This window comes from Sturnira hondurensis, unplaced genomic scaffold (genome assembly GCF_014824575.4).
Source record: "Sturnira hondurensis isolate 20B ecotype Veracruz unplaced genomic scaffold, ASM1482457v3 Scaffold0012541, whole genome shotgun sequence".
In the NCBI taxonomy this organism is placed as follows: domain Eukaryota; kingdom Metazoa; phylum Chordata; class Mammalia; order Chiroptera; family Phyllostomidae; genus Sturnira; species Sturnira hondurensis.
Window position 1 is genome coordinate 1,925,880 of NW_028085172.1, and position 27,554 is coordinate 1,953,433.

At 37.0% G+C, this 27,554-nt stretch overlaps 1 protein-coding gene across 1 annotated transcript in view; it reads left to right on the forward strand.

Moving 5' to 3' along the window:
* The window catches only part of CNTNAP5 (contactin associated protein family member 5), a 519,494-nt gene that overhangs the window by 425,560 nt on the left and 66,380 nt on the right, over positions 1-27,554 (forward strand). The window contains exon 11 of the mRNA XM_037060827.1: positions 26,418-26,524. Coding sequence (XP_036916722.1) covers positions 26,418-26,524 — 107 coding nt within the window. The remainder of the gene's footprint in view (positions 1-26,417; positions 26,525-27,554) is intronic.

The following is a 27,554-nucleotide window of genomic DNA, read 5'->3' on the forward strand; positions in this document are numbered from 1 at the left end:
AGCCTCATACAATTTTTTTCTACACAGTGGGGAACTAGCCTACTAGTTCTTTCTAATGTTAATAATATTTTGTGTAAAATGATCATTCATGTAAGTTTGATAAATGTTGGGTAAATATAACATTAAATGGGTCTCTTTACAGCAGGATTACTCATTGTGTATGTGTTTGTGTATGTTCAGTTGTTGTTCCCAGAACCTGATGACCTGTACAGGATGGAAATTAATTAGAAGGTCACAATTTTACAAATATATGTGATCATGAATCCTTTCTTTTCACAGACTACTCAATTCATATAACACTTAGAAAAGCTAAGTGGAATACAAGGAATATGGTAATCGCCCAGGAGCTGGTCAGTGGTTTAGACAAAGTAGCTTCAAAAATAGCATGAAAAAGAACTAGGGGGTCATAAGTCAACATTAACCTTCCCTTCTGTCTCCTCAACAAAACAAACATTTATCTATCAAGGTAATTCTTCTGTCTTTTTCCCCCTTATCATTCTAATGTCCAAGATACTTGTTTTTGATTTGTACATACTTGGATTTACAGCTGCCTTTTAAACTTCTGTGATCTTAAATGAGCAGCTTTATTTATGATCCTTACTTCCTTAGAGATGATTGCTGTCTTATAGGGTCATTCTGATGACTAGCTGAAATAATTGTTTTGATAGCCTAGCACTAAGTCTAGCACATTAAGTGTAACATTTAATAGATGGTAGAGGTTAACATTATTTCCCATATATAAATATTTTTGGGATATTCAGGAAGAAAAATAAGTAACATAATTGATGATTTACTTTCTAAAACTCTAGAGGTGGCAAATAAGCTGTGATTTCTGAGGCTGCCACAATGCTTGAAGCTGAGGGAGTATTCTATTCCCTCAGAATACTCTCTGCTGGCTTCAGAGAGTATTCTGAGGGATTCCACAGAAGTTCTGTTTCACAGGAGAAAGACTACAGCGAATGACTAGTGGTGTCCACCACTGACATAGAAAGGAAAAAAGCAGGATGAGTGACAGCTATTTTTCTTATTCATGTATGGAAAAAGTAAAATGAAAAAGTGAAAGGTGCTCTCAATCCTCTAAAAATTAATTACTGACATGCCATTCAATTATACCAAATAAAAGTACAGTGATGAACAGTTAAGGGCTAATCTTTTTGGTGTGGATTAATTTTGAGAAGAGACACACTAGTGTAAGTTTACCAAGTATTCATTTTTGAGCTATAACTTAAGCTGTCCCTAAAATGACAGGGAGGAATTTCACACAAAGGTGAGAGATAATGAATGCAGGGGTGTACAGATTAGTGGGTTAAAATGAGAACCAAGGGCAGTCCTTTACATGCCATGTATGATTTTATCTAAGCCCTCACTTCTGTCATTATCTGGGGTTGTTCGTTCCCCTCTCCATTCCCTGATCCTGGTTCCATGGGACTTTGCATTGCATTCTTACATAATTCCTGGCCTATTACTGGGAGGTCTGATCCATCAAGATGGGCTAAGCTCTCCCCTTCCAGGAAGTCCCAAACAGAGAGTAGAGAGGAAGTATATTTTTTAATAGAAGAAGACTTAGGTTGCAGAATTTAGAAACTGGCAGCCATATTCCTTACAACAGGTGAGAAGATGAGACGCAGGTGGAGTTAGTGAAATCAATGCACAAAGAAACAAAGGCCTGGCCTAGGAGGAGTAAACCCCCAGTTATATTCAAGTGCCCAGGCTCAGCTTTTCCTAAGGGCCCTGTTCTCCCCGGTGGTTGAGTCATCAGTTTTTATTTGAATTCTGTGAGCCCATGTTTTCTCCTTGACCTAAGACAGGGTGTCAAACTCATTTTCACTGAGGGGCAACTTTAGCCTCTTGGTTGACTTCAAAGGGCTGAGATAATTTTAGAATTAACATAAATGTAACTACTTCTTAACTGGTTAAGGAGTTAAAACTACATTCGGCCCTTTGAAAGCAACTCTGAGGCTGATGTGGCCCCTGGTAAAAATGAGTTTGACACCCCTTACTAAGATGACTTAATGTGGGAACATTTCTAGGTAAGGTTTTCATTAATATGCAAACCTTTTAAACTTTATTTTTCATACTTTTATGTTTAATAATAAAATAATCTAAACAAGTTGAAAGAAAAATTATGATTATATAAGGCATATTTTTTTAGTATATATTTTTTCTTGCTTGTACGCTCCACAATGTCCATTGCAAGGGTCATAACACATTGTCTCAAATCAAATTTAAAACCTGTTCCTAGAGCAGTTGCAAGGTCAGGGGCCAATGAATGTGTTGATGGGCTGTCACTAGTGTTATTAGCAGCAGGTAGGCTGTCAGCAGTTCTGTCACTGGGCAGTGCGTAGCCATTGAGTCTGGTTTCAGTCTCTGCTGCCACACCTTTCACACCCCAGATGCAGATCTTTACCACAGAGCAGTAGCTGCTCAGTTTCCTCCAGGAAGCCAGGTGTGCTGTTCAAGTGGACAGGAAATGATGGAACTTAAATGAGGGAAAATAAAGTGTAACTTTTCTTACAAGTTCCTGAGGTTAGCAACAGGGAATGGGAATATCGGATCTGCATGCACAAGCTGAGTAGCTAACTGAGTTTAGCACTTGAATAATTTGGAGATTGTCTTGATTTTACTAAAAATAAAATTAAATCTTGGAAAGGCATAATTAATGTCAGATGCCGCATGAGCTAGAAAGTGTCAAAACTAGGACTGAAGTTGAGTCTCTTTAACCCGACATCTGGGTTATCTGAATGCACTCTGTCACCCCTGTGAAGGAACCCAACACTATACCTTAACTGGAACACAAAAGGATGGTACTAGACCAACCCTCACTCTGTCATAGCAAAGTCTCTGGGCTCAAAAAGGAAAGCCTAATACTCTGCCTGGTTCTCAAACACCAGCTCAAGTTTAGTTGTGTTGCATGACCTTTAAAGTGAAAAATCAAAGAACATTATAAGTTTGTTCTTTGGGTCAAATGGATCAGTGTGATGAGCAATCCTGCCCCTGCTGGTGTCATGTGTATTCACAGTATTTGTGAGATCTAGAGGCCATGGCAGTGCTCAAAGAAGCCAGGGCCAGACTAGAAACTACTCATCACACTGGAAAATAAAATCTTGGAAGAAGTCTGGGTAATAGAACCTCAAAGGAGATTGATCAATCTAATTGTAACTTGCCTCCTTGGCTTATATTATATGAGTAGTTTTTTTTGGCAGGAAAATATTTTCATTTTAGTAAATAACGTCATAAGACTGTCCATATCAGGTAAAAGCAATATTTGAAAATCAAATTAAATACTTCTAAACTTGGTGTATGAAAACAATAAAAGCCATCAAAACAAAACAAGGGGTCACAGATTGCAGACATACCTTAGCCTCAACATTTTTATGGGGCTATGTTTTCTGTTTTTTAAATATTTAGAAAACCCTCATTCATGGAGGTATATAGCTGCCAAGCTGTAAAAATTTGAATACTTTGTCTTGCAATAACAGTTATTTTAATAAGATTCACTCAGAAGCATTAAAAAATAAGTGTGACTTTTTAAATTTCAAATTTGAAGATTGTGTGTATTCCTTACAAATAAGAAAGCAAGATAAATGCATAGTTAGTGCTATCACTTTCTGTAGTATGGCATTGTTTAGATGTCATGTCTACCCATTTATCTGTTCTTCTTCATTATTAAGCAGTAGAAAGGACATGTGGCAAGTAGAGGTTCCTAAGCTTATCTGGTTTAAGTAGATTTAAGTGTAACAGTGCCCTCCCCTGTGCTACTCTGCCTGCAGGAGCCTGAGAAGACCTGATGACACTGGGCTGTGACAGCCTTCCCTAAATAACATGTTCTTGTTTCCATGAATACACAGAAAAAACATGCAAAGATTTATACCAATGTCTTCAGGGTTACTCTGGACAAAACTGGCATATTGTGCATTGCACTATATTCTGACACTGGAAAACTATAACATTTTAATATAAAAAAACAACTAGAAACATTTGCAATAAGAGACAAAAAAGTGGGGAGCTTCACATTTGCACCTCTACTGAACAATCTCTGTAGGATATTTATTCACTGCAGTGTGAGGACCAGCAGCATTGGAATCTCCAGGAACTTTGCATGAATCCAGAACCTCAGGTTCCACCCCAGACCTACTGTATCATGGTCTACTTTTCAGGCAAGATTTAAAAAGCACTGATCCATACAACAGAATTGTTCTAATTTATAATAGAATGTGAGTAATGACCTAAATTTTAAGAATAAGACAATTCTGATATCCTGGAGAGCTCTACTGTCTGCATTTGATAATTAGTCTCAACAAAAACATTTAAATACAATCTCTATAACACTAAGAAAATCTATTTCAAGGTCCGTAAAACCTTTTACCTACCCAGTATCAAGTACAAAAACCAGACCAGATTTTTTTCCCATGAAAACCAGAGCTTATCAGTACACTGCATTGTGTGTTTTGATTCCTATGAATCACTTCTAGGACACTGTGACAAATGGATTGATTACAGAAATTTGATTCTATCTTATTTAGTCAAATTGATAGAGTTTTATTCCCCTATGATTTTAAGAAAACACAGACATTTATTATTTGGGAAAAGACAATATGCATCTTTCTGTCTGTCTTAAGTAACCAGATAACAATAATTTGCTATTGGATTCATGAACTCAGGTTGCTTCTCATATTTGTGGAATTGGAATAGATAACAATGAGAAATTCTTGATTCAAAATATTCTCTGCTTTTTTTCTGGAAAAAAATGAAAATGACTTCACGACAACCCAAAACTTATGGGACAGAGTGAAAGCAGTCCTGAGAGGGAAGTTCATAGCAATACAGGCTTACCTAAAAAAGATAGAAACATTTAAAACAAACAACCTAACCTGATGCCTGTAAGAACTCGAGGAACTACACAAAGACAGCCCAGAGCAAGTAGAAAGAAATAAATAAGCAAATCAGAGCAGATTTAAATGACATAGAGACTAAAAGCACAATTCTAAGGATCAATGAATCCAGGAGTTGGTTTTTTGAAAAGATAAATAAAACAGCCAAGCCTTTAAGTAGGCTCATCAGGAAAAGAAGAGAGAGGACCCAAATAAACACAATCAGAAATGAAAGAGGAGAGATTACAATTGATACCACAGAAATAGAAAGGATTATAAGAAGTTACTATGCGGAACTCTTTGCCAAGAAATTTGAAAACCTGGGTGAAATGGACATATTCCTAGAAAAATATAATCTTCCAAAACTCAATGAAAAAGAAGCAGAAAACCTGAACAGGCCAATAATAGCAGATGGAATTGAAGAAGTAATAAAAAAACTCCCATCACACAAAAGCACTGGACTAGATGGTTTCACAGGAGAATTCTACAAAGCACTTAAGGAGGGGCTAACCCCTGTTCTTCACAGACTATTGCAAAAAAATCCAAAATAAGGGAAAACTCCCCAACTCTTTTTATGAAGCCAGCATCATCCTAATTCCAAAGCCAAATAGACACAACAAAGAAAGAAAACTACAGGCCAGTATCAATGATGAACATAGACACTAAAATCCTCAACAAAATATTGTCAAATTGCATCCAACAATACATCAAAAAGATCATACTCCACGACCAAGTGGGATTCGTCCTAGGAATTCAAGGATGGTTCCATACTCTTAAATCAGTAAATGTAATACACCACATAAACAAAAGCAAAGACAAAAACCACATAATCATATCAATAGACACAAAAAAGCTTTTGATAAGGTACAACACCCATTTATGATGAATGTACTCAGAAAATTGGGAATAGAGGGAGAATTCCTCAATACAATCAAGGCATATATGAAAGACCTACAGCAAACATCATACTCAATGGGCAAAAACTAAAATCTTTTCCACTAAGATCAGGAACAAGACAAGGTTGCCCACTTTCACCACTTCTATTCAATATGGTATTAGAAGTTCTAGCCACAGCGATCAGACAAGAAAAGGAAATAAAAGGCATCCAAATCAGAAAGGACGAAACAAAACTGACATCGTATGCACAAGACATGATAGTGTACATGGAAAATTTTATAGCCTCTACCAGAAAACTGCTCGAACTAATAAATGAATTCAGAAAAAGTGCAGGATACAAAGTCAATATCCAGAAATCAAAGGCATTTCTGTATACCAATAGTGAAACAGCAGAAGCAGAAATCAAGAAAAAAATCCCATTCAATATAGCAAAAACAAAAATAAAATATCTGGGAATAAATCTAACCAAGGAGGTAAAAGACCTGTATGCAGAAAACTACACAACACTGAAGAAAGAAATCTAGGAAGATACAAACAAATGGGAACATGTACCGTGTTCATGGATTGGAAGAATTAACATCATCAAAATGTCCATACTACTCAAAGCAATTTACAGATTCAATGCAATACCTATTAAAATACCAATGCATATTTCACAGACATAGAACAAACACTTCAAAAATTTATATGGAACCATAAAAGACCCTGAATAGCAGCTGCAATTTTTAGGGAAAAAAAAGTAGGAGGGATTATAATACCTGATATCAAACTGTATTACAAGGCCACTGTAATCAAAACAGCCTGGTACTGGCATAAAAATAGGCACATAGACCAATGGAATAGAACAGAGAGCCCAGAAATAAACCCAACTTTCTACAGTCAATTAATATTTGACAAAGTTAGCAGTAACATAAAATGGAGTAAAGATGGCCTTTTCAACAAGTGATGTTGGGAGAACTGGACAGCTACATGCAAAAAAGTGAAACTTGAGCACTGACTTACACCATACACCAAAATTAATTCAAGGTGTATAAAAGACTTAAGTATAAGCCATGAAACCATTAAAAGCCCTAGAGGAGAACATTGGCAGGAAAATCTCAGATATTCCACGCAGCAATATTTTTACTGATAGGTCCCCTAAAGCAAGGGACATAAAGGACAAATAAACAAATGGGACCTCATCAAAATTAAAAGGTCCTGCACGGCTAAGGAATCCAGTAAGAAGATAGAAAGAGAAGCAACAGCTTGGGAAAACATATTTGCTAATGATACTTCAGACAAAGGTTTAATCTCCAAAATATACAAAGAACTCACTTGACTCCACTCAAGGAAGACCAGCAACCCGATTAAAAAATGGGCAGAGGACTTGAATAAACATTTCTCCAAAGAGGTCATACAGAGGATCCAGAGACACACGAAAAGATGCTCAATATCGCTAGCTATCAGAGAGATGCAAATTAAAACCACAATGAGATACCACTTAACACCAGTCAGAATGGCTATCATAAACAAAGAAACAAACAACAAGTGCTGGAGAGGTTGTGGGGAAAAGGGGACCCTAGTTCACTGTTGGTGGGATTGCAGACTGGTACAACCACTATGGAAAATAGTATGGAATTTTCTAAGAAAACTAAAAATGAACGTGCCTTTTGACCCAGCAATTCCACTATTAGGAATATATACTAAGAACCCTGAAGCACCTATCCAAAAGAACCTATGCGCCCCGATGTTCATAGCAGCACAATTTACAATAGCTAAGAGTTGGAATCAACCTAGATGCCCATCAGTAAATGACTGGATCAAAAAGTTATGGTACATTTACACAATGGAATTCTATGCTGCAGAAAGGAAGAAGGAGCTCCTACCCTTTGCAACATCATTATGGAAATGGAAGGCATTATGCCGAGTGAAAGAAGCCAGGCGGTGAAAGACAAATACCATATGATACCACCGTTAACAGGAATCTAAACAACAAAACAAACAAGCAAGCAAAATATGACCAATGACACTCAAATATGGAACAAGCTGACAGGGTCCAGAGGGGAGAGAGAAGAGCATCATAGGGGAAACAGGATGGACTCACATGAACAATTATAAAGGACACATGAACAATAACTAAGGTGGGGGGGTGGTAATGGGAGGGAGGTGGGGAGCACTGTGTGGGGGGCAGGCAGGGCTGGGAATAAAAGACAGAAAACTGTACTTGAACAAGAATTAAATAAAAATAAAAATAAAAATGAACATTCTGTACTTTGAAGAGATATCCTCTGAAGAGCACTGGGCATATCTCAGTCATAAACTTTAGGTTTGCCGAGGAGTAGAAAGAGAATCTTTCCATTTTCCTATTCATTGGCTACCAAAGGTAGGGCAGCAGGATAGCACAATGTGGACATCCAGGTATGTCTTGAACCCCTGAAGTTCTACCGGGACTGCTGATGTGCACAAGAAAAGTTTCTTGTTCCATTATCTCAGCAATAAAGACAGTTGACACTCTTTTGTGTACTAGACACTGGAAAATACAGGAACTGACCTCTAAGACTTTCTTTTTTATTTACTTAATTTCTTAGTGTCTGCATCTGCTGTAATTACAACAAGTTTCAAACATAAGTTCTGCTGAGATAAGTTCCATTATCTCAGCAATAAAGACAGTTGACACTCTTTTGTGTACTAGACACTGGAAAATACAGGAACTGACCTCTAAGACTTTCTTTTTTATTTACTTAATTTCTTAGTGTCTGCATCTGCTGTAATTACAACAAGTTTCAAACATAATTAAAATACAACTGTGGGGTAAAATGGGATTATGGTAATTGTTAGAACAGAGAGTCATAGAAATAGATCCCAAAAGTGTTCAGAAAAGCTATCTGACTAAAACAAGATCAATTCAGTCAGCCGCTAATTAAAGCAAACAGACAAAGGAATGCAACCTAAATGATTTGTATAAAGATTTCATTTATTTATCTTTAGAGGGGAAAGGAAGGAGAAAGGGAGAGAAACATCAATGTATGGTTGCCTCTCATGGGTCCCCTGCTGGGAACTGGCCTGCAACCCAGGCATGTGCACTGACTGGGAATCGAACCAGGATCATGTGGTTTGCATGCCAGTGCTCAGTCCACTGAGCTACACCAGCCAGGGCCCTAAATGATTTTTAATGTAAGAGCTTCATTAAAGGCTTACACTACTCAGCTTGAGTTTTGAAGACTATTGAAATGTTTTGCTCTTTTCTTTCTAAGGAAAGGATATAGAAATTGAAACCAACCTTCAACTGTATAAAAAAAAAAAGAATGAGGATTCTTTAAAAAAGGAAGTTACTTTTTATAGGAGCAATATAGTTGAGCATACATTCATATTTATTTATAGATAACAAGTTATTTGAACATTTGTTAATTTCAAAGTCCTACAATGGATGCTCTATTTATTTTAGTCTACCATGGGAACTGGAGAAGAAAGACATTTTATACTGAGGAAAATATTTTTATAGGTGTTCATATAAATACACTGAGCATTTTTGAGTCTGATTTATGTTTTAACAGATGACTCCCTCTAGATGAATTCAAGCTGAGGATTTTCGGGAGTGTACATGTGTCTACACGATAAAAACATCTATATAGCCACTAGAACAACAGGCTCTGAGGCACACACAGTTAACCATTGTGCATTTTCTTAGGCAATAGATACTTTGTAGATGGATAGAGAGCCAAATGAAAGGTGATCATTAGGAGTATATTACCAGGCTGGCTTAGTTCCAAAGAGCCAAGGCACTATTCATTGAGTCTTATTTCCAGAGTTTAATAAGGGAAGTGGAAGGTGGTCAGTTAGACCTGGGTTGAATGTCCCCCCTACCTTAGCTGATGACTAGGTAGTAAACTGAACCTCAGTAGGTTCAGTTTTCTGTCTTTTATTCCCAGCCCTGCCTGAAAGAGACTTATTCTCCTGGAACTCTTCTCTTGTTCAGCTGGTCTTGGACCTGCCCTGAGAATGTTTCTTAGGGTGGCATGACTATCTATTCACAGAGACCATTTCCTAAGTAGACTGAGTTCCTCTTTGTTGTTTAAAAGCAAAATAAAATATGAATATAATCTCATGTACACATTTTCTTCCAGTTTTATTGTAAAAATCATGACCAATCCATAAATATATAGAGATGGATATGGCACTTTTATTTCAACAGTTAACTTCTATTAACGGATTATTAATTTGGTTTATATACTAACAGACCTTATTCTTTCTATGTAACAAAGGACACCAAAAGCAGAAGCTAAGCATATTACTCTACAGTGTGCTTTTGGCCTTAAAAATATATTATACATGGAGAAGCTTCTAATATCCTTACATATTTATGTTCATATTCATTTTAATTGCTTCATAGCAATCTATATTGTGAATGTGCCATAATTTATTAACCATTTGTAAAATAATAGAAAATTTTAAACTTCTAATAATGATAGTAAATTTATATGTATCTTCATATGTAAAAAAGTGTTTCTGGAGCATTATTATAAGAAATAGAATATCTAGGTCAAAGCAGATATATAATTTTAAGTTTTGGAAATGCCACCCACTATGTCGATGGCTTGACAGGTAGCATGAACAGCAAAAAAACATGACAGGGAAACAATGGAAAAGCCATTTAGACAATGTGTAAAATAAGAAGAAATCCTTAGAAAACATTTTTAAAAACAACCATCAAATATTTTTGAAATAACACAAAGAAAAGGAGCTGATGCACTTACCTTAATACTTGCAAATTAAGAAACATAAAATAAAATTTAAGGTTGGATATATTGGAATAGACAGAGTCACCTAAACACTATTTAAAGAAGTTTCAGACATTTTGGAGGAGAATTTGGGTAACAGATTTAACCTAAAATCTTTTATTTTCACCATAAAGCACCCACTAATGTGACAAAGGGACACACAAAAGCAGAGGAACTGGTGGCAACATTGAGAGCTTTAGGTTTAATAAATGGAAGTCACTGCTGGGGAAAAGCTCTGGGGCCTCATGCAGAGCATGGGGAGCAGTACAGCTCTCCCTCAGAGCAGGGCTTATGGTCCTAATCATGAGCCAAAGAGAGTGTTGATGGTAACGGGGTGCCTACAAAGGATGACTTTTTTATTCAGGAAGTTTGCTTTTAGTTTTAAAGAGTGATAATAGATTTTTTAAATTATGAATTCAAAACTCTGCTTTTAAAAAAAGGTTTATAATAAATAAGGTTTATTCTAATTTAATTAAATTCAGCTTATATATTATATTTTATTTATAAGTCTAGCAAGTACTAGTAATTAGAGCTAGAGGACTTTGAAAACATGCTTAATCCCATTTGTGGATTTAGTTATTTAAATGCCTTTAAATGTTTTAAACTACATTTATACGTTTTATTTACTTTTGAAGTAGTTCAATTCATTGCGTTAATAAAACAGAATGCCACAAAGTTTATAAAACTTAACTATTCAGAAATTTAACATTTAACCATAGTGAATTTAATCTTAGACATTCTACTACAGGAGACTTTTAAGTTCTAAATTAGTTATCTTATACTTTTAAAATTGGAATTTACGAGACTTATTCTCAATACGTCAAATTCCCTTAAAAATTACAAATACCATAGAACTATTGATTTTTTTTCAATTTTCTTATTATCTTGCTACTAGGAAAAAGGCCTATCTCAAGCCAATTCAGAGATCCATTTTTGACAGATGTCTTTTTTTTGAAAGTATAGTTGATAGACAATATGATGTCAGTTCCATATGTACAACATAATAATACAACGTTCATATACTTCACAATGTGGTCACCACAATAAGCCTAGTAACCATCTGTCACTTGTAAAGTTATTATGATATTATTGAATATATTACTTGTGCTGTACATTATACCAACATGACTTATTTCATAATGGAAAGTTTGTTCCTCTTATTCCCCTTCTCCTTTTTCAACATCTCCCCACACCCTGCTATTCTTCAACCATCAGTTTGTTCTCTGTATCTATGTGTCTTGTTTCTGTTTCATTTATTTTTTTCAGATTCCACAGACATGCGAAATGATGCATTCTGTTTCTCTGACTTATTTCATTGAGCATATCACCCTCTAGGTCCATCTATACTGGTGCCAATGGTAAGGTTTTGTTATTATTAATTGCTGAGTAATATGTAATTTTTAAGAAGGAAGAATTAGAGATTCCTTGTTAGAATAAAGAATAAATAAATTAAAGGTCAATTAATGATCATCAGACTCCTTGACACAGACTGTTCAATGTCCTGTAAGATTCCTCCTAAGTTTAACAATTAATTGACATTGGTCTTCATTCTATTAAAATCTATTATAAATATCATTAAGCATTTTTCAAAGTCAAAAATGCTTGTTTCTTCCCCCCAAAAGTTCAAGTTACATTATACAGATGTTTTGACTGAAATCAGCTTTGGGACCATTTTTTTTTCCTTTCAGTACCATATTCACCCTAAAATATTAATACTAAGTTTTTTGTTATCTTACACATTCGAATCTGAATTCAGACTTTTCTAGTATTAAAAATGTCATGGTTAAAGAAGACATTTACTATGCTAAATGATGAACATGCAGGCATGGTGCTTGTTGATGATGCTCAGTTAAGGCTCCAAACTTCCCTTCATTCAAAAAGCAAAGATGTATCCTGACTGTACTTTCCATTTTGTTTAGTAGACCTTGATGGGTTTTTGTATTTTTCTATATTTATAGGATTACACATTAGTTAATATTATTTTAAATAAAATGCCATCAATCTTTGAATAGGTTAAATGGCTTTGTTTTACTTGAAGTAATAACCTATAAGGACTTCTACCAGAAGGAAGAAGAACCTAGAAGCAATTACATTAAATCAGGCTTATGAAATGTGGAAAAATATCTATCATCTGAAACAGTAAAATAAAAACAAAAGCAAAGTAGTGAAAGGAATTATTTCTCAGGTACTTATTTTAAGGCTTTCATGAATTAGCAATGAAAAGGGATTTAAAATGCTTTTCCCACTGTAGAGAATTTATAGAATGAATTATATATTATTATGCTACTTATATAATAAATATAGACTTTATTTCCCAGTGTGGGTTTACAGGAACTAGTATAAAGGACACGTGGACAATAACTAAAGGGGGTGGAAATGAGAGGGAGGTGGGGAGCACTGGGGGGTGGGCTGGGACGGGAGTAAAAGACAGAGAACTGTACTTGAACAATAATTAAATAAAAAATTTTAAAAAAGAAATTGACTGAAGGGATTAAATGTGAAAACTATAAGACCAGTTATGCGATAATTACAGTTATTCAGGTAAGAAATTCTGGTGGTTTAAACCAGAGTGTTCAGCATTAAAGGTGATGATAAGTAGTCAAATGCAGGAGAACTGTGAAGGCAGGAGCAGAAGGATGTGCTCCTACCTCAGATGCGGGGTGTGAGGGAAGGGTAGGACCTTTAAATTATGGGATCTAGACAGTGGTAAAAATAAAGTTGCTATCATCTGAGAGTGAAAGAATGCTATAGGTGAAAAGGGGCACCTTGGCTGGTATGGCTCAGTGGATTGAGCACTGGCCTGTGAAATGAAAAGGGTGAGGATAAGGAGTGAGATGGTATAACCATGCAAACTGGGTTTCTGCTGCTTGGTACCCTTATATATTACTCAAAAATTTGTCTTGAAGAAAAAAGGTTTTTAGTAACAAAGTTCCAAACTTGGGGGGCTTAGTGTACTCCTACTTGGAGCCCTTCTCTCTCATGAGACCCAGAACTCCCCTTGCTCCCCAAAAGGCTGCAAGCCAAAACCATGCCGAGAAGTTCCCCATTTTCTTATCTGTCCTTAAATCAGTCATACAAACAGATCTCTGTTCTCTCTGAAATGTGCCCTTGTGGTTTTTAGAGTCACCATCTTCTCAAAGCAGCTCCCTCCTTCAAGATCTGGGGCGTGCTGTTCTCTATCTTCATGTAGCGGTCTAGAAAATGTTTGCTGTGCTACACTGGGTCATGATAAACACTGGGTCCAAGATGCTAGAGCTCAGGGAGGGATGTGTACCTGCATGGGACTCTGACTGCAGGAATGGGCTCCACCTTCTGTGGGGTCTAAAGCCCTGGTGGGCCCCACATCATATGGCCCGACAAATGCTTCTATCTGGAGAGTAGGACCAGAGGCCCAGAATGTCCAAATGCTGAAAACCAGAGGGAGAGAGCTTGCATCAAGCTCCAAAGTCCTATACCAAGATCTCCAGTACAAAGAGACTGACTTCTCTGTGCCAGGCATGTAGAAGAGGAGAGAGAGAGAGAGAGAGAGAGTGAGAGTGAGAGAGAATGAGCATGAGCCTTTCTGTCATTAAGTACTGTTCCCTTTAAAAACACCCATAAGTGAGTAGCCCTGCCTCCCTCTGCCAAACCAGATGGGTTTTGGAAACTGCTATTCAAAAGTACTGTCCTTTAGTAATGCAGGAGTCAGCAGCTCAGCATTCCTAGTCACAATTCAGCTCTAAGCATTTCTCACAAGTCTGTGTGCACCAGCCTGAGTCCTTGCAGTATCAGTTTATTTCCTCTGGAGCTGCCTTTACTCCAATCATCAGTTCACCAATGTGTCTCTGTTCTTGGCCAGGCAGGTGTCCTGCAGTGCTTTCAGCTCTGTCACTGTCTTTTGTCCTGGAGGGGCACTGAGGATATTTACAATGGGCCTCAAAACCTCCAGCCCTATAGACAGACCCACAGACAGACCCTTGTATTTTTTCATGACCTCTAGTTTTAAAGGCTTGGCTCAGAATTCCCTGAGTATCCAAAATATCTGGCTCTTCCAATGGTGTTTTAGTATCCATCATTTTTGTCACCTCTCCAGTGTATTTGACCCTGTTTTGGCTGCCATCTTCAGTCAGGGCGAGAAGTTCTAAGCCATGCACAGGCCTGGGTGGGAACTTCCAGCCTCCACAGCTCACACAGGCACAGAACAAACTTCCCACCTGGCCATGTCATGAATCACTCTGCTAAGTCACTATGCCACAGTCACATTTGCAATATAACTTGGGCATCAGCTTTCTTCCACAGCTCCACCCTTCAGGAAGTCTTGGGCTGCTAATGTGCCTTTGTTATGCTATGTGCCTCACACCCATGTGCTTTCTGTTCTGTGGCACTCTTCCCCATCCCCTCACTGCTTTTTTTGCAGGATATGGGAGGATAGTGGGGTTCCCCTACTTTCCAGAGATCTATGCTCTGGTCTGCCCTGTTAGAGTAGGAGGTCACAAATTTAGATTTGGACATAAAAATTTTGAAAATATTTCTTAGACACTCAAGTAAAGTTGTGAAGCAGGCAGCTGAATTTATGAGTCTGGAATTCAGGAGAGAACAGTGAACTTAAAATATAAACTTGGTATATAAAGTCATGGAATTTGCTATCACTGTTACTCTATAATCTGATTTTTGTTTAAGGAAAGTCAAAAATTCACATTTCTTTTATGAAAATTTTAAATTATAAACAATGACAAAATTCATTTTCCAGAGTATCTTGAATCTCACTGCTTTACTATTGCTTTTCTAAGGATTCACTTCAGCTGGAAGTCCATGCTGGGTCTCAGCTAAAGTTAAAGCTATCTGAGGGAAATAACCACTCTGATCTTTTTCAAGAGGAACTTCAGGAGCCCTTCTGTTACCCCAATTGCCAAATGAGAAAAACTGCACTTACCAGGATGCTTGAAACTGGACTCAGGCTTAAATTCCAAGAAATGTTTGCCTCTAGTCTTCCAAGTGGCTCAGTCTCTTCAGATCTTATAAAATAATTTTCTTTCCTTGAAGAGTGTCTTGGCTGTGCATCAACCTTTAAAGAAAAGCATTTTATCTCTTCATATTTTCTTGTGAATAACCCAGCACATCACAAAAACAACAGTAAAGCCAGAACCACACACCTGTGAAGGCTGGATGGTGAGCACTAATGAGGTCTGAGGACCACTGTGCAGAACTCTTCTTTTCACAGTACCAACTATCAATGGTCTCTCTCTTTTGGAAAAAATGTTGATTTGGGGGGAAGAAGAAATATAAATTCTTATATGAAATTTGTATATAACTTTGTCCCTATTATATTGTTTTCCCCCTTTCATTCCTAACTTTTCTCTGTGTCTCCTTCACCTTTTTCATTTATTTCTCTTCAGAATGCACACTCTGCTTTTATAAAGAGTGCATAGCTTCCAGTTTGGCGCAACCAAACTTGTGCCCAAACAACCACTGGTCATGATGGCACAACCATTCAGACCAAGTTACATATGAAATGTTATTAAGATTTTATTTTATTTTATTTATTTCTTTTAGTAGTTACTGTAGTTTTTACATTGCCATTTAGTCCCCTTAAGCCCTTATCCCCCACCAATCATCATAGTGTTGTCCGTGTCCATGAGTCCTTTTTCCTTCTTGCTCAGTCACTCCACACCTTAACCCCACCCCTCACTAGCTGTCATCCTACTCTCCATCTATGAGTCTGTTCCATTTTCCTTGTAGTTCAATATGTTCATTAAATTCCACATATGAGTGAAATCATGGTATTTGTCTTTCTCTGCTTGGCTTGTTTTACTTAGCATGATGTTCTCTAGATCCATCCATACTGTCACGAAGGGTAAAATTTTACTCTTTTTTTATGGTCAACTAGTATTGTATTATGTAAATGTCCCATAGTTGTTTTATTTGCTCATCTGTTGATGGACACTTGGGCTGTTTTCATAGCTTGGCTATAGAAAATAATGCTGTAGTGAATATGTGGGGTGCTTAATTCTTTGAGGTATCCCCATACTGCTTCCCACAGTGGCTCAACCAATGTGCATTCTCACCAACAGTGCAAAGTACTCCAATTTCTTCATATCCTTGCCAACACTGATTGTTTATTAATTTATTGATGATAGCCATTCTAACTGGTGTGAGATATCTTATTGTGATTTTAATTTATGCTTCCCTGATGATTATTGACCTTGAGCATCATTTCATGTGTCTATTGGCCATGTGTATGTCCCCTTTGGAGAAGTGTCTATTCAGGTTCTTTGCCCATTTTTTAACTGGGTTGCTTTTTTTATATTAAAATTTTTTAGTTCATTTTAAATTTTGGATATTAACCCATTATCACATGGATTGTTAAATATGTTCTTTAATTCTGTGGGTTGTCTTTTTATTTTGTTGATGATTTTCTTTGCTGTGCAAAACCTTTTTAGTCTGATGTAGTACCAGTTGTTTATTTTTTCTCTTGCCTATCAAGATATATCAGATAACATGTTGCTATGAGCAATACCTGAGATTTTGCTGCATGTTTTCTTCTAGGAGTTTTATGGTTTCAGGTCTAACATTTAAGTCGTTGATCCATTTTGAATTCATTTTTATATGTGGTGTAAGAAGGTGGTCTAGAACTATTTTGCATGTATCCATCCAATTTTCCCAACATCAAATATTGAATGGACTATCTTTAGCCCGTTGTATGTGCTTGCTTCCCCTGTTGAATATTAATTGACTACAAAGTTGTGGGTTTATTTATGAGCTCTCTATTCTCTTCCATTGATCTATGTGTCTGTTTCTATGCCTGTTTTGATTACTACGGCTTTATACTAGAGCTTAATATTAGATAGTGTGATTCTTTCAACTTTGTTTTTCATTCTCAGAAGTGCTGTTCCCATGCAGGTCCTTCTGTGGCCCCATATAAATTTTTGAAATACTTGTTCTACTTCTGAGAAATGTGTCATTGGAATCTTTGTACTATTGCATTGAATCTATATAGATTGCTTTGAGTAATATGGACATTTAATGATGTTATTTCTTCCTCTCCATGGACATGGTATGTGTGTCCACTCATTTGTATCTTCTAATATTTCTTTCTTCAGTGTCATAATTTTCCAAGTACAGGTTTTTTATAATCTTGGTTAGGCTTATTCCTACACACTTTTTTTATTTGTAGCAATTGTGAATATGTTTGTTTTTCTTCATTTCTCTCTTAGTTTTTTGTTGGCATATAAAAATGAAACTGGCCCTTGCTGGTGTTGCTCAGTGGATTGAGCATGGGCCTGTGAACCAAAGGGTCACCAGTTTGATTCCCAGCCATGGCACATGCATGGGTTGTGGGCTGGGTCCCCAGTAGGAGGTATGAGAGAGGCAACCACACATTGATGTTTCTCTTCCTTTCTTTCTTCTTTCCTTCCCCCTCTCTAAAAATAAATAAACAAAATGTTTTTTTAAATGAAACTGATTTCTGGATATTAATTTTGTATCCTGCTACTTGGCTAAATTCATTTATCAGTTCTAGTAGTTTCTTGGTGGAATCTGTGGGGTCCTCTGTATGCAGTATCTTGTTATCTGCATGACAGTTTTACTTCTTCCTTCCCAATGTGGATGACTTTTATTTCTTCTTATTGTCTGATTGTTGTGGCTAGGACTTCCTGTACTATGTTGAATAAGGGAGGTGAAAGTAGACAACCCTGTCTTGTTTCTGCCCTTAAGGGGAACACTTGTAGTTTTTGCCTGTTGAGTATGATGCTGGCAGTGCATTTGTCATATATGGCCTTTATTGTGTTTAGGTATGTTCCCTCTCTTCCCACTTTGCTAAGAGTTTTTAGTGTAAATGGGAGCTGGATTTAATCAAATGCTTTTTCTGCATCTATTGATATAATTATGTGATTTTTATCCTTCATTTTTTGTTGCTTATCATTTATTGATTTGCAAATATTGTTCCAACCTTGCATTCCCACAATAAATATCACTTGATCATGCTGTATAATCTTTTTAAAAAATATTTTATTTATTTACCTTTTAGAGGGGAAGGGAAGGAGAAAGGAAGAGAAATATCAATGTATGGTGACCCCTTGTGCATCCCCTTCTGGCAACTGGCCTGCAATCCAGGCATGTGCCCTGACTGGGAATCAAACCATAATCCTTTAGTTAGCAGGCGCATGCTCAATCCACTGAGCCACACCAGCCAGGGCTGTATAATCTATTTGATGAATTGCTGTATTCAGTTTGCTAATATTTTATTGATGATTTCTGCATCTGTTCACGAGGAATATTGGCCTACATATATATTTTTTTTCTTTGTAGTGTCTTTATCAGGTATTGAAATAGGATAATGCTGTCCAAGTAAAATGAGTTTTAGAGCCTTTCCTCCTCTTGAATTTTATTAAATACTTTGGAAAGAAGTGTTAGTTCTATCAGAATATTTGATTAAATTCACCTGTAAAACCACCCAGTCCAGGCTTTTGTTTGTTGAGAGTTTTGTGATTACTGCTACATTTTCATTAGGTGTAATCTGTCTATTCAGATACTCTGATTCTTCCTGACTTTGTTTTGGAAGACTCTGTTTTTAGGACCGTATCTGTTTCATCCAGGTTGTCCAGTTTGTTGGTATATAGTTATTCATAATATTTTCTTACAAACCTTTATATCTCTTTGTTGTCAGTTGTTATTTCTACTCTTTAATTTCTAATTTTATTTATTTAGGTCCTTTCTCTTTTTTCTTGATGAGTCTAGCTAAAACTTTATCAATCTTGTTTATCATTTATCTTTTCAAAGAACCAGCTCTTGGCTTCTTTGATGTTTTGTATCTGTTTTTTAAAATGCTATTTCACTCACTTCTGCTATGATCTATATTATTTCCTTCCTTCTACTCATTTTGGGCCTTTTTTATTGTTCTTTTTCAAGTTCCTTTAAATTTTTATTTAGATTGTTTATTTGAGCTTTTTCTTCCTCCCTCCCTCCTTCCCTTCCTCCCTCTCTCTCTTTCTCTATTTTTTCTCTCTCTTTTTTTTATGATATAGTCTTGTAATGCTATGACTTTTTCTCTTAGGATTGCTTTCACAATGTTCACCAGATTTTGGATTGTTGTACCCCCATTTTCATTTGTCTCCAGATATTGTATGTTTTCTTCTTTAATCTTGTTGTTGACTCATTCATTACTTAATAACATGTTATTTAGCTTTTGTCTCTTGTGCATTTTGCAGTATTCTTCTTCTGATTGTTTGCTATTTCATAGCATTGTGTTCAGAGAAGATGCTTGATATAATTTCAATCTTCTTAAATGTATTGAAACATGTTTTGTATCTTAACATATGGTCTACCCTAGGAAAAATTCCATGTGCACTTGAAAAATATGTATATTCTGCTGCTTTGGGGTGAAATGCTCTGAAAATATCAATTAAATTCCTTTCATTTAGTGTGTCATTTAAGGCTGCCATCTCTTTGTTGGTTTTCTGTCTAGAAAATCTATCCACTGAAATCAATGGGGTGTTAATATCCCAAACTATGATTGCATTTCTGCTGGCCTTGTCCATTATGTCCATTAAGACTTGCTTCACTTATTTAGGTGCTTATGGGGGCGACTTTCCTCACAAGTTCCTGCATGTGCCATGGATGAGAGTAAACATGACTGAGACATGATGTGATCTGCTTGGGGAGGAGAGATGCCCATTTTCCCAGAGGAAAAAGGCCTTGAGCAGTGGCCAGTTTCTCAGGGGAAGAAGGCATCGAGCACCTTCCTCCAAGGGCTTTTATTGGGTTGTAATACACAGGAATACAGGGCAGCAAAGATCGAACAGTAGATAACATTGCAAAGAAATCTGAGGGCTTAGTCTGAGTCAGAGTCTGTCAGGAACAGAGTTTTAGGGTTTCCTGCTCAAACCCTCAACATATGAATGAAAGCACTCTTAGCAGAGCAGATTTCACAGGTTTATCAGGAAGTCTTTGTGATACCAGATTTTTCCCCAGGACATGCTCTAGCAAGGCAAAGGAGCTGCACCCCTCCCCATCAGGTATTCAGGCTTAAGGGGATTAGAGGCAGGAAGTGCTTCTCCCAGAGGTCATGGGGACAAGGGCTATCTCAAAACTGGGGGGTGAGAGTCCATTGCTCTTTGTTGCATCCCCCCAAGTCCTTCCTTGATGGCCTCCCAGGTGATCGTGTCTGGCCTAGGTTGCCCCTCCTCTGAGGGGTCTTACACGTCAATGACTTCCAACCATGCTTTGGGGGCAGGGAGGAAACTGATGCAGCATCTGCTACCAGAGACAAGCTTTGTCCCCTGCAGCTCCTATTCCAGAGGTCGTGCTCCTTCATCCTTAGCCACAATGGGTAGAGAGTTACAATTTCTGAAACCAGGCAGAGTGGTCCACAACAGGTACTCTTATGTTGGATGTGTAAATGTTTACTAGTGTTGTATGCTTTTGTTGTATTGTCCCCTTTATTATTATGTACTGCCCTTCTCTGTCTGTTACTATACATTGTTTTAAAGTCTATTTTATTAAACATAAGTACTGCTATCCCAGCATTTTTTCCTTTTTATTTGCATTAAGTATCTTTTCCCATCCCTTTACTTTTAGTTTCTGTGTATCTTTCAATCTATGGTGGATCTCTTAGAGGCAGAATATATATGGGTCTTTTTTTCTCATCCACTCAACTACTGTATGTCTTTTGGTCTGAGTATTAAAGCCATTTACACTTAGGGTGATTATTGATAATACATATTTAGTGCCATTTTACTGTTAGACTATTAATCCTCATAATCATTTTTCTAAACTCTGATAAATTGCTGACCTCCATTCCATCTGTTTCTGGTTCTTGAGAATTCTCTTGTTCTTTCATTTGGAGTCTGTATCTTTGTCTTCACATTTGGGCTGCTTCTTTATATTTTCTTAATTTGTTGTTAATCTGATCTGTGATGTAGCCTTAAGTTTAAACTAGCTGCCTGGCTTAAGCACCACTGGGTACTCTCCTTGGGAGGGGCTATTGCATCCCTTCAGGCTGATTCCACTTGGAGAGGATTGCTCTGCCTGAGAAAAATGGCTTCTGCAGTGTGGGAAATGACTCAGCACAGGAATCCTGGCAGCTGTTTCGTCAGTTCTCTCCCTGGAGCCACCAACCCCAGACTGTCCTTAAGTATCTTTAGTCCACTCTGCCCTCCCTCTGATGGAGCCCAGGGTAAGTGGCTACAAACAAAATTTTGTGTGTTGGCTCTTTAAGAGGCTCTCTGAGTCTCTACCTGTCTCTCCCTGGAAGTCAAAACGTTTGCTGCTTTGCATAGCTGTATGTTATCTGGGTTTCTTTGTATTTCTGGTACTGTAGGCTGAGGAACCTAGCTTAGGGTTTAGACCCTATACTTCTCAGGAAGAACTGCCAAGCCACTAAAATATCATCCCTCTGGAACTTCAGCTGCTGCATGTGGGAGCCCAGATAGACCCCTCACACCTCCTCTGTACTCTCTGCCAGTCTCCCTGTGGTGAAGTGTTTTGTGTTTTTTTTCTGTCTGTCCTTGGTTATAACTCCTCTCTGAGAAGGTTAGTGCTCAGTTTGTTATTCAGCCTGATTTCTCTACAATCTAGTTGTAATTCCAGATTGGTCCTGGAAGGAGGTTAGTGTACCTTCCACCTACTCCTCTACCATCTATTTTTAGGACTTTAGAAGACAGGTATGTGTCCAAAGTGATTGACATTGTCACAGTATGTGTCTCGGTATGTGTCTGAGCAATTTGAATTAAGAGACTGTGATAGCCCTCAAACTTAATGAATTTTTTTTTTACTTTGGTAGCTCTACACTATTCTTTTTACGGGTTCATGTCTTAAGTGATCAAGTTCTACCGAATAGAGATAAAAAGGAAGCACAAGCTAAAATAAACTGCTTAAAGAATATGGAAGTTATACTCATAAGCCTGCCCTTTTAGAATAAGCAAATTGAGATTATGCATATTTTATTTTGAATGTCTACTTTACAGGAGTTAGTTTAATAACAGTGTTTATTGAACCAGAATGAACCAACCTCAAGGCAGTCCTGTAAGTATTCATTAATTTTTTGTCATCCTAGAGATGTTAGGTTTTCCCATAACTGAGTATTCATTTTCTCTACTAAAATATAATAGTGTTTTCTTTTTTTGATTAACCTTAATGAAATGAATTTCTAGCCAAAATTTTCATTAGTAAACTAAGTTTATTAACATTCCAACACAAAGATCTGTGGGAGGCTTGTTAAAGATGTGCTCAAACTGTCATATATTCTTACATTTCCCCAAGATTCCTCCTCTTGCATGCCCATCTGAACTTGGCAATTATGGGTTTTTAAATACTTTAACTATAGATTCTAAGGAAAAGGTGTTTCTATTTATTTTTAGTGTGTTTGTTTATAGAATGTTTATTTGCCAAATGTTAAGATTCCATTAGATGAAAAGAACAGAATTCCAACTTGAACTTGCCTGAACAAAATGGGGGTTCTCCTGGAAATATCTTGTGGTATCTCAAAGAATCTAATATAGTTAGTTAAACAACCAGCCCTCACAGAGTTCAGTAGCTCAACCAAGTCTTGAGAACAACAGGAACCAGTCATAAAAATACTGTCAGGATTCTCTCTATTTAATTTTTTTCTCCTGCAGGCTGCACCTAAGCTTGCTCTCTCCACACACACACACACACACACACACACACACACACACACACAATGAAGACGAGCTTTCTCCTCATGGCTGAAAACATTGCCACTGAATTTTTACTGTATAATGTCAACCACCGGGAAGAGGCTGGTATGAACTTTCATTATGATAAAACAAAAAGAACTGTAGGATAAGAATCTACTGACCTGACTGGCTTTGCTCAGCTTTCCATCTTTAAAGAAATTGACCTTTTGTTGAGGAAGGAAGTGTAACAATAATACTATTATTTGCCAGTCATGGAATCTGCGTGTTTATGTTTTCGGGTGGAGGAGTCAAGTAGGATGGGTGGGCTAGAGTATGAAGAGGTAATGTAAAAACTTGACAGCTTCAGAGAAGAAACTGAAGAAAAATATACTGCAAGAGAAGCAATATTTAGGAGGAAGGATGTATGGGATGAAAAGAAAATAAGGTGTGGAACAGGTGAGCATTTATTCACAAGCTAAATCCAAGACTCTCCATTGAGGCTTGGGATTTGTAAATGAGGACACTGATGCTTCAGATTTATGTAACTTCCAACAGCATAATAGTAGTGGTTGGTGGGGACTGTGGTTCATCTGATTGACAAGCTTATTTATTTTCCTTTCTACAAGACTGCAAGCTGGGGGTAAAAACCAAGAAGAAGGTTAACATTTGGAGTAAGAAAGAGACCGATTTTTGGTGTATTTATTTATTGTTTTGTGTGTGTGTGTGTGTGTGTGTGTGTGTGAACACGTTCCACAGCAAAATTACTGGGTCCTATTTTCCCCCTGTTCTTTAAGTCATAGATGGATACCAAGGAGTTACCAATAAGCTCTTGCCAAACATAAACACTGTCAGCACAATTAAATGCTGTGCTGAGCAGAAAATGTCTAATTATATGTCTGAACATATGCAGGATATTAGTTTCTGGGCTTTGAAATAATCATTGCTGGAGGGTTCCTTACCTATATGATACATTTAAGGCAATCACATTCTCAGTGGCTCCACAATGAATGCTTACACCTTCTCCACCTTCTTCTCTAAATTCATGGAATTTTTCTTTCTGTAAAGATGGACTTAAAAATCTCAGTGTTTATATAAGACAGAAAAATGTACTTGAACAAGAATTAAATAAAAAATAAAATAAAATAAAGATTTCAGTGTTTATCATTGCTTTTACCCTTAATTTTATTCATTGTACATATTGAGCTCTTGCCAGCTTCTCTCTTAGTAGGAACAGGGCTTGCAGTATCAAGATTTTAATTAATGTATTGTAAAAGGTGAAGAGAATTACCCAAAGACGCTGTGCAGCAAATTGCTGATCTGGGATTCATACTTAGAAATATGTGATCCTGAGATTCATGATCTCTGTCCAGGAAAAAAAAAAGGAAGATTGCCTTCACTCCGATTAGAACAAGGGACACTTAACATTTGTTTCTCTATTATTTTTGCAGTATAAAGTGTTTGTCTTATTTTGTTGCAAAAATGCCTTACATCTTGAATTTTCACATAATCCAGCACCAGTCCATTATAATCCCATTTGTGGACATCATTTGTAGTAGCTTTATGATAGTGTTCCACATGAAACTAATTCTGGAGAAATTTTTTTTAAATTTTGAACAATATTTTGACTCATCATGAAATCACTATGAATAATAATTAGCATGCATACTTTCCATATTTCTAAATGTATCCTTAAGATAGCTTTTTAAGTGTAATTGCTAGGTCAAATTATATGAATATTTCAGAGTTCTTAATGTGTATAATGAAAGTACTTTTTAGAATAGTTATACTGTTTTCAGTATAAATAGTAAAACCCTCATTTTAAGGGTGGTATTAGTACATTTAAAACTGATATAATTTTCTGCATGCTAAATGACCAAATACATTCTTTACAAATTTCATGTTGCCTTTTAAAAATAGTAATTAGAAATAGATTCCTGGCTATACTCCAAAGGAGAGACATGGGGGCAGTGACCACAATTTTCTGTACCTTTTCCCTTTAGCCACAGAACATGTATGCATAACTCATAGATACAGACAACACTGTGTGATGACAGTTGGAGGGAAGAGGTGTGGGGAATGGATGGAGGCAAGGGAAAGGGTGGAAAACAGGAACATTTGTATTAGTGTTGACAATAAAAACAAGGGGAAAATATATCAAGTTCACAAACTGTGTAAGTGCATTCAGATGTTACAACTCAGTGTTTTTGTACTGAATCTTTGATGAAGGTCAAATCTACAGATTAAACTTCATATAAGAGTTAATTGAGTTACTTAGACTATGATTAATTTCACTTCACAATGATGCCAGTATGTTTTTATCTTCAGAAAGTTCTGACGCACCATCTTCTAGGAAGATAATCAGCATCTCTCTAGAATAGTGCTTACCAGGGGGGAATCTCAAAATTGTGGTTCCATAAGATATTGCTCAAAAAAGATCCCAAAGCCAAATAACTTTGACAATGAGCATTTAGGATGCACATTTACATATTCACATCTTTGTGATACAATAAAGAAGTGTGTTTAATTTTTCCTTAAAAAAAAAAATCCAAAACCCAAGCCCCTGGCAGGACAGTTCAGTTGGTTTGACTATCATCCTGATAGGCCTAGATTAAGGATATGATTCCCAGATGGGGCACATACAAGAATCAGACAGCCCTGGTTGGGTAACTTGGTTGGTTACCTTGGTTTGTTGAAGTGTTCTTCCATACACCAAAAAACTGTGTATTCAATCCTTGGTCAGGGCACATACCTAGGTCATGGGTTTGATCTCAGGTGGGGTGCACATAGGCAGCAAATGCTAATGTTTCTCTCCCACATCAATTTCTCTCTCTCTGTCTCCCCTTGCTCCTTGTCTTTCTCTCTACTGTAAAATAAATAAATAAAAGTATTAAACATGTAAAACCTTTCCAAAGTATAAAATTACAATCTTTGTACATTTTGTTCTGTGGAAAATGAAAGACCCTACAGAATCTGGCCCCTTCATATTAAACTCAAGTTCATGAGATTTTTTCCCCCATGTTGAAATCCTTAACTTGATTGCCTAAATCAGCTTGGAGCCTCCATTGCCAAGTAATTGAGCCAACCTCTTGTGATATATCATACTATTTTAATGGCACTGAAGTCTGTTTTAGGTATAAAAAAGTATAGGTATAGAAGAGTAAAAGTATAGAGAAGTACAGGAGACTGATTTACACTATCAATTCATGTAGCTGGATATGGCATCTTTGTTTTCTTTTTATTTCAAATGATTTGGTTTTCTTTGCTTTATCTCCTATTAGGTGTTTGCCAAACTATTGTGAACACGGAGGAAGCTGTTCCCAGTCTTGGACAACTTTCTATTGTAACTGCAGTGACACCGGTTACATGGGCACCACCTGCCATCACTGTGAGTAGATTTATGGTTTATTCACAGAGAATGGACAAAACCCAGGAATATCAGCATTACCTTCAGGAGGCAGTCAGCATGGGGTGTGCATTTTTTATTCATTCATTCACCACGTATTTCTTGAGATGATACAATATGCAAAACACTATGGTGGGCATGGAGGATACATGAATATACGCCATATTCTCATGGAATATATGTCTATAAGGAAGACAGACAGGAAATTGGAAATATTGAGGTAGAGGCAAGACAAGGCACTGTAGGTGCACAGAGGTTAGGTATTAAGTCAACTGCATTGTCTTGATGGGCTGAATTATGCTGTGATAAACAACCTTACATCTCAGTGGCCTAAGTCACCAGCAGTTTTGCTATCCCTATGTCCCATGCTCATAACACATTGGCAAATGCCCACCTTTCACATTGTCTTCATTATGGGATGCAATCTCCGTCATCCGGGAGGTTGCCATGGTATGAAGAAAGAAACACATACAAGTGGCAATCATTACTTCCACTCACATTCACATGGGAACAGCTAAATTCAAAAGAGAAATAAGTTCCATCTTATCATGAGGTCTGAGACAGCAGAACCAACATATTGGTGATAAATACCAATGTCCATATGTCAGTGGTTGGGAGGCTTCAAATAGAAAACTTGGGCTGAACTTTTGGTGGGAGTACATTAGAAAAAAAAGAAAAAAGAAAACTGAATCTGCAACTAGTTTTCATATGGCTGGATTGTGCTGACAGTGAAGGAAAGTGTAGGAGAGGAAGCAGAAACCAAGGAAGGCTAGAGCTTGCAAAAAATGAGGGATGAGGAATAAAAATGAATACATAACATCAGCCCTGATTTCTATAGTTTTATAGTCCTCTTGGGGCTGCAGTCACTGTGGAAAACAGTATAAAATTTTCTTTAAAAACTAAAAATGGAACTGTCTTTTGACCCAGTGATTCTGCTGCTGGGAATATACCCTAAGAATTCTGAATCACCAATTCAAATGAACGTATGATCCTCTATGTTCATAGTGGCACT